Source organism: Scylla paramamosain, chromosome 7 (assembly GCF_035594125.1).
Source record: "Scylla paramamosain isolate STU-SP2022 chromosome 7, ASM3559412v1, whole genome shotgun sequence".
Taxonomy (NCBI): domain Eukaryota; kingdom Metazoa; phylum Arthropoda; class Malacostraca; order Decapoda; family Portunidae; genus Scylla; species Scylla paramamosain.
Window position 1 is genome coordinate 5,485,496 of NC_087157.1, and position 14,373 is coordinate 5,499,868.

At 39.8% G+C, this 14,373-nt stretch overlaps 1 protein-coding gene across 1 annotated transcript in view; it reads right to left on the minus strand.

The window, feature by feature from the left end:
* LOC135101947 (endothelin-converting enzyme-like 1) overlaps positions 1-14,373 on the minus strand; it is a 108,340-nt gene that overhangs the window by 11,425 nt on the left and 82,542 nt on the right. The window contains exons 4-12 of the mRNA XM_064006389.1: positions 9,890-9,952; positions 4,508-4,711; positions 3,915-4,042; positions 3,279-3,382; positions 2,480-2,610; positions 2,130-2,228; positions 1,644-1,760; positions 637-812; positions 261-383 (exon numbers count right to left, since the gene is read on the minus strand). Coding sequence (XP_063862459.1) covers positions 261-383; positions 637-812; positions 1,644-1,760; positions 2,130-2,228; positions 2,480-2,610; positions 3,279-3,382; positions 3,915-4,042; positions 4,508-4,711; positions 9,890-9,952 — 1,145 coding nt within the window. The remainder of the gene's footprint in view (positions 1-260; positions 384-636; positions 813-1,643; positions 1,761-2,129; positions 2,229-2,479; positions 2,611-3,278; positions 3,383-3,914; positions 4,043-4,507; positions 4,712-9,889; positions 9,953-14,373) is intronic.

The window sequence follows — 14,373 nt, forward strand, 5'->3', positions numbered from 1 at the left end:
GAAATTCAAGATGTTGCTACAATTGGTGATGTATGTAACATTGATTTAGGAGACCATCAAATCTGACAGACAGGTATTAGGTCAGTTTCAAAGAGGTGTGTTGAGTAATTACAATGAACAAGTTTAGAGCATACATATTACATAACAATGAATGTATTTTTGTAAGCTCCAGAATATGACTGTGAACCCACAAAATAATCAAAGCATAGCCATCAACAAAAGTATGGAATAGGACGAAAAAAGAAGCTAGAGGTTCTAACCTGTTTGTGTAGCCTGTCCTGTCCTCCAGCAGGCCTTTACTGTTCCAGCCAAGGCCAACAGCATCAGCTGTTCTCAACATTGCACGGGCAATCTGCACCCCAAGGCTGCCATACAGCATTGCTCTGAAAGAAAAGTAAAAAGACTATATGATACTAATTACTATTACTAAATCCCATTCCTCATGAAAAGCATATACATATAAATGAAGTGCGACCAAAACATTCTGAGACTTTATAAAAACCATGGTTTATGTATCCACAAATTTTAACGGGTTAAAACTGTCTTCTATGAAACTCATTGAGACAAAGCAGCTTACAATGGCCAATTTTTCAATGTATGAGTCTATGCACTTGAAGCAAACAGCATATCACTTACAGAGGATAATTGCGATGGAATAGTGGTGGATTGAGAAGGTGGGGAGGAACTACAATTTTGTTGGCTTCATGGACATAGGTGACATCATCCTTAGTGAGTGCATCCATCCAGCCAGACTCTGGCATAGGATCTATCAGTTTCATTTCCATTTGCTGTCCAGCACTTCGAATGGAGTCCTGGTGGAGAGATAATCAAGATAATAACACGATAAATGTAAATAACATGTGGATTTGCAAATGAAGATGAATGTTTTCTTGAGAGATAATTCAATCTAAAAAACACACACATATATGCAGGGCCATTGAACAGCCCAGGATTATGAAGCGGCCAAAGAGAGGAACCAGCAAGTGATGTACGAAATGATAAGACTGCTAATGTGAGAGAGAGAGAGAGAGAGAGAGAGAGAGAGAGAGAGAGAGAGAGAGAGAGAGAGAGAGAGAGAGAGAGAGAGAGAGAGAGAGAGAGAGAGAGAGAGAGAGAGAGAGAGAGAGAGAGAGAGAGAGAGAGAGAGAGAGAGAGAGCATAATTTCAAGGTATCAGAGGTTTTAGATGGTTTAACAGTTTTAAGGAATTACATTCAAAAGAGAAACAAGCAAATTCAAAGGAGATTGAAAAGCTTCTTAAATGCTGAGAACACTTAAAAAATTAAGATTTTGAGAGAAGAGCAAAGATGTATGGAGGCAATATCAGGGCAAATGGTGAATTTAGTATTTCTAACCATGCATACATTTACAGTTTGGAATACTGGAGGGAAGCAAACAATCAATTGACTATCTGATTTCCATGCAATAATGGACAAAAAGAGGTTAAGAAGAGACACTGCAGAGGAACAGTTTGGCTTCACGGAGAAATTATCTCTACACAATTTTTGTTTTAAACATGTTAGTTATAGGTCATAGAAAGCTGATGGAACACAATGAATTTGAAGTATATGGCAAATGACTGCAGAATAAAGTCCATGATCACCAGCATCACAGTACATCAGTAACATGGTAATATATAAATACCTGGAGATTTTTAAAGAAGTCTTTTATGAAGATGGTGTAGCCGTCATAGTAGCTGTCAATCACTGCTGGGTTCAGGAGACGCTCTGGGTAGCCGACAGCAAGAGACATGTTGCTCAGCTGCAAAATATTGAGTGAAGTGTGTTATGTTCAGGTTAATCTGCTATTTAATCATTCTCATTTTCAAAACATTCATAACTACATCCTCTAACCCATTTCTCAGATCTACATTATCTAATTCTACATTATCTAATATCCTTCTTTTCATTTATAAGATGCATAAGAATAACTGACATTACAGAGTTAAAGCTTAAATGGTTTGCAGTAATTTCTGATAATTTCATGTTTTGATTTTCTTCTTACTGACTCTAATGTTGGACATAATGAAAGCAGCAGTAATGCTAATGATACACCAGCTGAAACAAACAACTGTGCTGCAATAAATCTAGTTCCCCTGCCTTATATATTATAAGAGCACATCAACTCTACCTTGGCCCTGATTTGAGACTTTATTTCAAGTGGATACCAGCGGCTGCTTTCCAGATTGGAGCCAAAAGTGTATCGAATCTGGTTGAACATCTCATGCAGCTGAAATAGAAGCATTTCAGAATGTTTGGTATTTTGTGGTAGCTAAGTTAAAATGGCTGAGTATTTCATGTAACTAAACAGAAGTATTTCAGATTTTTTGTTACTCAGTTATAGTTTAAACATGAAAATATACATTTACTGTGATACTATTATAAATTCATTTTCACACAAGGAAAGCAAGTTACAATCTACAAATACACTGATCTATACAATTGCATAATACATTTATAATTCAATTTTCCCTGACTTACCACTTGTGAATTCTTCTGGCGTGCTTTGTATCTGTTCGGGCTGCGTTCATAAAGAGAACCAAGGCCAAAATTGAAGAATTTTGCTGTTGACTGAATGCAAAACTCCCACCGTTCCATGGGCTCCTGCTGGCCTGAATGTGGAGGAGGAAATGTTTTCAATTACTCAATACAGTTTCATCAACAGGCATCACTTTAAATCCCAGTGCTACAAAACTTTCCATACAATAGTGATGAATTATAAATAATTTGCCTTAAAACTAAAAATTCTAACTATCAACTATAAGTAGTATTTTGTCAGAAGTAGAGCACAAGGACACCATAATTCACACTGACAACTAAAATTCTTTCACTGTATTATTACTATTATTAGAGCTATTTAATAAAAAAAAAATTCAGTATTGGTTCTTGTGTCCTGCAACTGGCTATTAAAGATGCCAAAATCTGAATAATAATGATGATTTCATAAGAGGAGCTGTTCTTCAGCACATAGACAACTGGACTTACCACATTATTATTATTATCATAAATATCATTATGGTTTTTCTAAGTTATATCTCAGATTTACATAAATCATCCTTCATCTTGAATCCAGCATTTGAAGCAACTTAGTTACATGTACCCTTATTGTTAAAGCAATGCCAAGCAATCTGAAAACTTTTTGGATTAATCTTATTCTGATAGGATATGGAGGGATGCACTTATGAACTTATCCACATACCCTATTTTCATAACACTGTGGACAGTGGAGTTATCACACTCCTTTATCTAATAATTTAAGAACTATGATCAGAAAGTTTACCTGTAAATTCTTTGTGGAAAAGATCCAAGACTCGAGTGTTCTCTGATGACAGGTATGGAATGTACGCACTAACAAAACTGAAGATTAAATAGTTGTTGAGCAAACTGAAAAGAAGGAAAGGAGCATTGTAATCAGAGACATAAAATATACATTGTAATACAAAAAGTTCATAGTGTACATTTAACACTAATTGTTACACAATTCAGGCCATCAACTTGTTATAATGATGCAAGGCAACATAAATACATTGTATCCCTTATTCCAAGACAAGAATGTAAGATTATGTAGTGATCATGGTGTACCAGTCTATGCAGAGTTCAAGAGCTAATATTATGACAGCATTCAAAATATTCGTTTTAATTATGTAAATAATGACACATTAATATTTGTATAGTCTGATATGGGAAGACACATATACTATATTTCTAACATCAAAAGATTAAAAATATTGATATGTAGTGCAGTAATCTGGATGCAAGTACTAGAATTTACATTGTGTGGAAAAAAATCTGAAGATTTAAGCTGAAATAAATACCAGAGAAGAGGTGAGATAGAGAAAACATCTTAACAATATTACATCAAGATTGCTTGATTTTAAATGTTCAGTATGAAAGCCAACAGGTAAGAACACCATACTTTGCATCAGTTGTGGAAATGATTTCGGAGACATCACTGAAGTACTCTCTGGAGACGGCCAGCACATCTGTCCTGTGGTCCAACTTGCTGTTGGGAAACATTTGCCGCAGGAGAGAAAGCCACGGAACCTGTTGAGGCATGTCTCTTCAATATAACTGACTTGATTACACATGCTGTTAATACATGATAACCTTTCTCCCTCTTTTTTTTTTTTTTATTATCTGGATTCTGCATGATTTGATTATTTAGAAAAATGGTATCTTAATAATGATGGTGGTGGTGGTGGTGGTGGTGGCATATACACTATTTATAATGGTAGTAGTATGAATGTGAAATGCAGGCAGAAAATATTGTAAGTACAATCAAAACAAAAAAAAAAAAAAAAATAATAATAATAATAATAAATAAATAAAATTAAATAAATAAAAAAATAAAATAAAACAGCCCTATGTTGTAGTAGATATTCCTGTAATAATAATTATGTGCTTGAAAACCTAAGCCTATATGACTGCACAAGTGACTACATAAGAAAAATACTCAGGATACTTATACACACAGAAACTTCCCTTTCAATACTGTGCACAAAGACTTACACTGCGAGCAATCTGAGAAAGCTCCCCAATGGAGATGAGGTTGTTGGAAGCATGAGGGTCATTCAGAATGCTGTCAGACGGGGTAATCTCAGCAATGCGGCTCTCGTAGTGGAAGAGGTGGGCAGCGTACTCCAGGGCGTCAGGACCGGTGGCATCAAAGAGCTTCATTGTGTCTTTGATGTACTGCTTGTAGGTCTGCTCCACCTGAAATAACACCAAAGATGTAAGTTCAATCAAAACTAAAGAAAACAAATGGGGCGTCTTCAAGAACGAGTGAAATCCAGTGTAAATTTGAGGGTTTTCATTCCTTGGGTAAACAAAAATTCAAAACTTGAAGCCGAGTAATGAAGCAGGGTATTAACATTTTTTACTGCACATCAAGCAAAGGTAAAATAAACTTTAGGCTTGCTCAGGAATCTTCAAACTTGCCATATGAATAATTTATGAAGGAATGTATTTTCAAGCACTTTGTAATTACATTAATATATACATGCAAAAATTAGCTGATATAATGTACAATTTCAAATTATGGTTGCATAATAAAGCATTGATGGGAAAAGGCAAATCCTAGTACTTATAGGTTATGGAATCCTTAAGACTATCCATCTGTCATGCTCATGTGCTGCAACATTGGGAACAAATTGTGCATGTTGATAACTGTGACAAGTAAATTGCAGGTGTTGGTGCAAACATTCTGCTTGTTCAGTGGAAATGTGCCACATTCATGCAAGTGCAGAAGGAAGTGAAAACTTTAGATATTGGTGACTCAGTTAATGGATCCTGATAAATTATTTCAGCTTTGCATGGGAACATGTATTTCCTTATGCACTCATCAAAATAATACATATCTTAATACATAAACTCATATTAGAGGAACTACAGCAGTATAATAAAGCAACAAATGCAAGAATAGAGAGGATTGTGAGGTGCAGGATTACCCCAACTAAATACATATAGCACTTTCATTTTCTTTTCTACTCTTTTTCTATTGTATATCTCAGAGACAGCATGACAAAGAGGAAGAAGAGAATGCTGACTGAGAAATTTTTGGGGAGGAAGATAAAGTTGCTGCTTCTGGCTAAGTTCTGGTGAAATGCTGCAGAGTTAAACCTGCTAAACTACACAGAAGAAAAGTAAACACAAGAACAATTTCTCCATGTATGTATTATGAAAATTATATTCTGTACATCAAATTTTTTAAACAGAATTAGAGAGCACCAAGATTCACTCAAAGAAAAGTGTTCAGGGTTAAGTATCATAACAGTATCAGATCTAGAAAATGTGTAAATATTTGTTAGGTAAAAGATATGTAATGATGAACAAATAAGGTACAACTATCACATCAGTTTAATTCTGAAAAGTAAACTCTCAATTCAGATTAAACCCATAAATTTTGGAATAAGCATAAATTAAATGCAGTGACAGTGATGTCTCCTTGTGGTGTTGTTCATAATGATTCTGGGTAAAAGTAACTGAACTGAAACCAATGTTACTGAGAGTGGTTGGAACACAGTATTACAGAAAACAGACTACACACATGCATAATGAATTGTGGTTGACAACAATAACCAATGAAAATACTTTCATATGCTCATATATCTGCTTTGAAGGCAGAGTAGTCTGTGACTGTGATTACCACTAAAACAAGAATGCAAAGTACCCTGACAGTTTATCCAAAAAGGTACTACAATAAACATAAAGATAACTATAAAGGTAGACAAAAATATTTTTTCTTAGAATATTGAAGAATGTTATGCAGTACCACTTACTGAAATATAGCTAATTAAAAAGCATATCTGGATACCACTGAATTCCAAGATAAGGCAGTTAAAATTTAGCAAGCTGGCCAGGATAAGGCAGAGACATGTAAGCACCAGTGGCTGGCCAGACAAGGACAGACACAGAACAGTTTGGGAAGAGGTCACATGTGTGTCTCTGACGTGGAGGCATCCATTATAAGCACTCCAGCTGCAATTTTGCTCACAATTAATGATGCACCAACACAGGGCAGGGAACAACACAGGGCAAGAAGGGGGATGGGGAAGGAGGGGGACAGACTGAGGCAGTACGAATGTGGCTGCTCAGAGATGAAAAGTTTTAGGACAGAAAAATGGTACACCAACATGCAGGTGGTGGTGGTGGTGGTGGCAATGTGAGGGTGAGGTGGATGTGGAGTGAAGGGGACAGAACAGAGGACAATAGTGTGACAGACAGGAGCAGTGCTAACCAGAAGGGGGAGCAACACAGGACACTGACGAGCACTGTGCCTAATCAGATGTGATTCTGTGTGCTTACTGATACTCGTGTAAACAAGTGATCTCAGTCTTGGTGAAAGAATACCAACAAAACAACTTGGTGAGGAAGATTATTAGGTTAAGAAAAAGTGGTGCGAGCACAGACAGACAGACAGACAGACAGACACACACAAGCACACACACACACACACACACACACACACACACACACACACACACACACACACACACACACACACACACACACACATGTAACAAATACATTAAAAAGATACTACAAAGACACACACATGTGGCAAACATTAAAGATACTACAAGGACTCAGACACCCAAGGACACTAAAGAGTTATCAGTGAGTCCTGCTGGTGAAAGAGGAAACATGGCACATAAAGATACATACTGTATTTTCCTCTACACAACTCAACTGTCATCTGGCCGGTCCCACCTACCAAGCTCTAGCCTCTGCTGCACAACTAAGGCTTGTATTCTGAAATGCTGTGCTCTCTCACCACAGCTATTGTCAAAGGCCAGAGAGCTGAGTGTCTGGGTTTTCAAGATTTTATCCTTTTAATAATATAGGAATCTTGTATATCTGTCACTAAAACCATAAAAAATGCCCTTAAAAACCTAAGTAGCTTCAACTAAAGCCTTTAGAAAGCAGTGTAGGTGTGGCACAGAAGTATTTCAGAATAGGATCCTATATGTACATGTATCTCTGGTTCATGTGGCTGCTTTTTCCTACATAATCATCCTGTTGTGTTTGCTGCAAATATGTAACTACTTTTTTTTGTGGGAAAACAATTTTCCAACTTGATTTAAAGCAGTCATAAAAGTTGAAAAATGAAAACTTTAATTATATGTATGTACTTTAAAGTACCAAGAACATTATCTGCAACAGAGAGAGAGAGAGAGAGAGAGAGAGAGAGAGAGAGAGAGAGAGAGAGAGAGAGAGAGAGAGAGAGAGAGAGAGAGAGAGAGAGAGAGAGAGAGAGAGAGAGAGAGAGTGTGTGTGTGTGTGTGTGTGTGTGTGTGTGTGTGTGTGTGTGTGTGTGTGTGTGTGTGTGTGTGTGTGTGTGTGTGTGTGTGTGTGTGTGTGTGTGTGTGTGTGTGTGTGAGGAGTCAAGAGTTTGAGTGAGGTCTTCAGCTCCACAGGATTTTTACTGAAGTGTTTTCCTTCATTCTAGATGGTTAGTAAAGGACAACTATTTATAAATACATGATGGCATGATACTGACAGAGGTGGCAGGTGTGCTGGGAACCCAATACCTAGTTCAGATAGGCTAGAACAGCCTGACAAGCCCAGGAAACAACAAGAAGGTAGTGACAGATGCAGCCAGAGGTGACCTGAAAACTGCCTTCATTTTACTAGTGAATCTTAAAGAGAAAATCTTATGTATCTGACAAGTTGATGAAAATTGTAAAACAAATCAATTAAGTGAATGAAAACCAGATTTAGATATGAAGGCTAAGGGCTGGGTCTCTTCTAGTTGCTGCTGTCTGGTGGTGCCTGCAGCAGGTGGGTCATGGGGCACACTACACATGGTGGTGGTGTACCAGTAAGTCACAGCTCATGTCATTACACTGAAGTGAAACAAGTATTTTTGCAGCTGCTGTAGGATGGAGAGTTCCGACGCTCCGAGACACACAGATTGGCCTTTCCTCAACTTCCTGGGCAGATGCATATTCGGGAACTGGTCAGCGCCATCACAAAGAATGGTTCAGCGACATCCATTAAGGACAATGGATCAGGAGGAAGAGAAGAAGCGCTTAGCAAACACAGACCCAAGAAAACTTGGTTGTTATGGATGAACAACCGTCTTAAAAGGAATTATCTGGAAACTCAACATTATTTAAGAGTCAGAGTTTAAGCATATTAATTATTAAGTGTTACTAAATTAGTTATAGGATCAATATTCAGTTTAGAACACTGAAATGGATATACGAAAACCAAAATGTGCTGCTAAATGCAGGATACCTATGTTCTACTTATTACATAACTATTCTCCTTGTTGCATTCAAGGTTTTCATAAACTCTGCATCTTGTTCGCCATGAATGACCCCTGGCAGGAATGAAAGTCGATTCCGCGCACCTCTTGTGCCCGCAGACACAGAGCCAGACTGTCGATCCCTGCCCTGTCCCACTTATCACTGCTGCCTTTGTTAAACATGGCACAGTCTCTCCGTAGACTAATACACACACTCGTACGGTGCTTCCGGCGATCTTTGCTAGTGTAGTGACTGAAGCTACTACGCAATACTGACTTATGGGAAGAAACAAGATATAGGAGAATGAAAATAAGATGTGTTTGTTGTTGCAGTCTGTGTGTTCGACATTTTTTTTTTCCCCCTGGAAAGCACCCACGATCACACACACGCACACGCAAGTTTGGTGCAAACATTTCCCAATCTTCAAACACATCTATTAACTACAATTTTGATGACTATGATTTCTATTGTTATGGTGATAAACCTGACACACACACACACACACACACACACACACACACACACACACACACGTAATTATGAACTGAATGACAAAAATACTAAATAGCGGAGGAAATCACTGAACGGCAAGTTTTCATACATTCACAGCGGACTGACGTGTGTACAGTAATGAACGGCGCTCATTACTAGAGGCGAAAATGTAAATGTGAATATATGCATGTCAAATGAAAACGTGATATTTAGTTTTGATGTTTCCAGGTGTCGATGTAGTGTGTGTGTGTGTGTGTGTGTGTGTGTGTGTGTGTGTGTGTGTGTGTGTGTGTGTGTGTGTGTGTGTGTGTGTGTGTGTGTGTGTGAGAGAGAGAGAGAGAGAGAGAGAGAGAGAGAGAGAGAGAGAGAGAGAGAGAGAGAGAGAGAGAGAGAGAGAGAGAGAGAGAGAGAGAGAGAGAGATAACCAAACAGATTACAATTATTCACATCCAAGACATCATTATAATCCACGCCACCACAAAACTCCGCTTGGGGCCCATCGCAAGGCCTGGGGCAAGGTCTGCTCTCCGTGGTGAAGCGGCCCGGGATGGAAGAACAGAAGCAAGTAGGCGAAAAGTACCAGAGTGACGCTAGATGTAAGAATTAGAAGTGTGGGAGTGACGGCCAAACATTTATCTCGAGTTCTTACCTCAGTGTTGGGCAGTCGGTCATAGTAGCTTCGGTGAGGCATGGAGAACCCGGATGGCAGGAGCTGGGGGGAGAATACATAGTTAGTGGTGATTATTAATTGGTATATTCAGTGGTGTCAAAAATAAAGGTGTCACTTGGCGGTTGCTTGGGGGTGAAGTTTGTTGTTTGTGGTGTGAGAAAGTTTGAGGAGTGGTGATTAATGGTGTACGTAAGTGGTTGTGTTTAAGTAGGTTGATTACAATTCTCTCTCTCTCTCTCTCTCTCTCTCTCTCTCTCTCTCTCTCTCTCTCTCTCTCTCTCTCTCTCTCTCTCAATATAAAATAAGACAAATTATGGACGTAATATGACAGATTAATTACGTTTAATAATAACGATGATAATAATAATAATAATAATAATAATAATAATAATAATAATAATAATAATAATAATAATAATAATAATAATAAGAAGAAGAAGAAGAAGAGCAAGAACAAGAAGAACAAAAAGAACAAAAACAAGATGAAGAAATAATAAAAGAAAGATAAATAAAAATAACAAGTATGTACAGTGTGACAAAAAAACAAATGAAAACCACAAGTCAGCCTCAGAGAGAGAGAGAGAGAGAGAGAGAGAGGAGAGAGAAGAGAGAGATGAGAGAGAGAGAGAGGAGAGAGACGAGAGAGAGAGAGAGAGAGAGAGAGAGAATATACAATAAATAGTGAGGAAAAAGAAGAGGAAAAACACGTGCTCTGGACATCCCTTCCTCCCCCCTCCCGCCAACATTGTCAAAGTTATGATGGTCTTCCCTCCCTCACCTCCGCTTCCCCCTCCCTCCCTTCCTCCCTCCCTCGCATCCTCACTTCCCTTTCTCCCTCTCTCGCTTCCTTTTTCTCCCATCCTCACGTCCGCTCTCCGTCTTTATCATCTCCTTTTCTCTCCCTCCATCACTTTCTCTTTTCCTCCTCTCTCTTCTGTCCCCTCTTCTTTCCTTGCTTCCCTTCCCTCCATCGCAGTCTCTTTTTCTTTTGTTTTTCTTTCCTTTCTTTCATCCTTTTTTCTATTACCACCGTTACCCTCCTTCCTTCACTTGCTTCTCATATTCTTGTGTTCCTTTCCTTACATTTACTTTATATTTTTTTTATTTTTCTCCCTTCTCCCAGCCTTCCTTCCTTGCTCATTCGCTTCTCCTATACCTTCTTTCTCTCTCTCTCCTTCAAAATTTTCTTCCTGTTTTCCCTTCTCATTTTACTCGTATCTTTCCTTCACACCTCATTTTTCTCCAACATTCATTCTTATTTCTTCCCTTCTTGATCTCTCTGTCCCCTTTCCTTCCCTTCCCTTCTTTCCACCTTCAACCCCCTCCCCCTTGTTTCCCTTGCATCCACCCTTCCTCATCTCCATTCCGTTCCAACTTCGCAGCTCCACCTTTCTGAGCCGCCTCTTTCCTTCCCCTTCTTCCATCCTTGCGCCACTTTTCCCTCCTCCTTTCAATCCTCTTTCTTCCCCTCGCGTCCTCCCTCCCTCCCTCGCCTTCCTCATCTCCATTCCGTTCCAACCTCGCAGCTCCACCTAACCAGCTTCTTTCCTTCCCTCCTTGCACCACCTTTACTTTCCTTCCAGCTCCTTCCTCTCCTTCAATCTGCCCCTCAACACGAAGCTTGGGTCATCAGGTCAACGTGGAAACGCAGCCTCACTATCCTTAATTTTCCGAGTGGCGTGGAGACCTTCACACGCCTCCCGGCCCTCACCTCGCGCCCCAAAACAGAGGCAAAAAAGAGGGATGAAAAAGGGCAGTAAAGGGGCACACAGGGATGATTTAAGCTGCGTGGTGGTGCCGGGCGTGCAGGGAAGAGGCACATACTGATACATCTATTTCTAAAAGTTCGCACATCAATGTCAGTGGGCAAACACAAAGAAACATTAGCGTTAGTCTTGCGATTCCCCAGCGAAGGAGAACTTTTATGGCATCTGTCTTCTCGGCTGGCACGTAAAGGAGAAGAGATACACTCCTTCACTTGCCCGCCCCTTCCACTCCCAACTTACTCCTCCTTCCCTTTCCTTCCCCGCCCCAAGTATTCCCCAACTTCTTCCTCCCCCTTACCCTCCCCTTCCACTCCCCAACTTCCTCCTTTTCCCCTAACCTAGATACACTCCTTCCCTTGCCCTCCTCTTCCACTCCCCCAACTCTTCCTTCACCTTCTTCCTCATACCAAATACATGCCCGTCTCAATATAGAAATTCATGTTTTGTAGTGGAATGAACACTGTCTGAATATAAAATCGTAAGTAAAAGACAACAAAATTCCAGTTTCTAATTATTAATTCACTGCAATCGTTAACAGGTAAAAAAAAAAATGATAATAATAACACCCTGTATCTATTACCTGTTTGTGTTGCGTGTATCTACGAACTCCGGAATTCTTTCTTGGTTAACATTAATGAAAATCGACGACAAGACAGTAAGTTGGTAAAATAAATGTTTCTTCACCATAATTTTCTGTTACATACAATTTTAAGTAATTATAAACACATAGCATAAACATAATAAAATATAGGTAGATTATCTTAAATGACTGCTATCCAAAAGAAATATAACACTCGGAAAGAGAGAGAGAGAGAGAGAGAGAGAGAGATGAGAGGAGAGAGAGAGAGAGAGAGAGAGAGAGAGAGAGAGAGAGAGATGAGAGAGAGAGAGAGGGAGAGAGAGAGCGAGGGAGAGACCATAAACAAAACAACCTCCACAAATTATCTCGTTTTTCCTCCCTCTCTCTCTCTCTCTCTCTCTCTCTCTCTCTCTCTCTCTCTCTCTCTCTCTCTCTCTCTCTCTCCTCCTTGTCTCTCTTCTCTCTCTCTCTCTCCTCTGCACACCTATAAACACCACACCTGGAGAAGCTTCAAGTCACCGGAGAACCATAACCATCCCGACCTTCCTGCATCCCCTTCCAACCCCTCAAGATCACACAGTCCTTCCACCACCTCAACCCCGTCCTATCAACACTACCCAAACCCACAACGTCACTTCCAACCATCGCCTTTAACGACCACAACGTCGCCCCTTTACTAAATAACTAACGCAATCAGATAAACCCCAAAATTCAGACTTCTGACGATCTGAGAGCAGCGAGTGAATGAGATCAAGGCATGTACTTTCTTTTCCCTGTGGATCTGTGTATTATTAGGGCCTCCAAAGCTCTTCCCGTCAGTAGTAGTAGTAGTAGTAGTAGTAGTAGTAGTAGTAGTAGTAGTAGTTTGGGAGGTTGTGAGGTGAAGAAGATGAGGTGGAGAAGTGAGGGGGAGAGGTAAAGAAAGTGTCGCGGGAGGGGAAAGGCAGCCAGTATGAGAGGAAGGAGAGAGTGAGAGAGGGAGGAAGAGGAAGAGCAGAAGAGAGAGAGAGAGGGAGAGGTAGGTATACAGATGGCTGAGATCTGGCAACATCCCCTTTAGCTGCACTTCTCATTCAAGCTTTTTTTTTTCTTTGAGGGTGTGTATGTTTGCGTGTTTCTCTCTCTCTCTCTCTCTCTCTCTCTCTCTCTCTCTCTCTCTCTCTCTCTCTCTCTCTCTCTCTCTCTCTCTCTCTCTCAGGTGCGTGGGCTTCTCGACTACTTACCTGTCTGCTTGCTACCTGTGTTTGTCCACTCAGCAGCAACAGCAGCAGCAGGAGGAGGAGGAGGAGGAGGAGGAGGAGGAGGAGGAGGAGGAGGAGGAGGAGCAGAAGAAGAAGAAGAAGAAGAAGAAGAAGAAGAAGAAGAAGAAGAAGAAGAAGAAGAAGAAGAAGAAGAAGAAGAAGAAGAAGAAGAAGAAGAAGAAGAAGAAGAAGAAGAAGAAGAAGAAGAAGAAGAAGAAGAAGAAGAAGAAGAAGAAGAAGAAGAAGAAGAAGAAGAAGAAGAAGAAGAAGAAGAAGAAGAAGAAGAAGAAGAGGAGGAGGAGGAGGAGGAGGAGGAAGAGTCGAGTGAACTTAAAGGATTTGTTTATTGTTTTCCTGCTGTCTGTGTGATGCGCTGCTTATCTGCTAAACAAATATACCTTTTACTTATTACACATCCCTTCCTCTTCTCTTTCCTCCCCAGCGCTCCCTCTCTTCTACTCTTCTTTCTCCTCCTAACTCATAATGCCAGTCCTTCTTCCTCTACTGTCTCTCTTTATTTTCTTTTTAACCTTTTCTCGATCCTTTGTACTCTCTTTTCTTCTTTTCTTCCTTTGTAACTTTCATTCCTCTAACATTTTTCTCCTTTCTTCCCCGATCCTACGTACTTCCTTTCCTCCCTTCCTTTCTAGATCTCCTGTTACTCTACCCGTCTTTTTGTTCTTTCCTCGACCCTACATAGTCTTTTCCTTCCTTCTTTTCTTCCTTTCCAAATCTTCCATTGCTTAACCTTTTTTTGTTCCTTCCTTTCCAACCCTACACACTCTTTTTCCTTCCTAAACCTTCCATTGTTCTAACATTCTTTTTTTCCCCGTACATACTCTTCTACCTTCCATATTTCCTTCCTTCCTTCCCAAA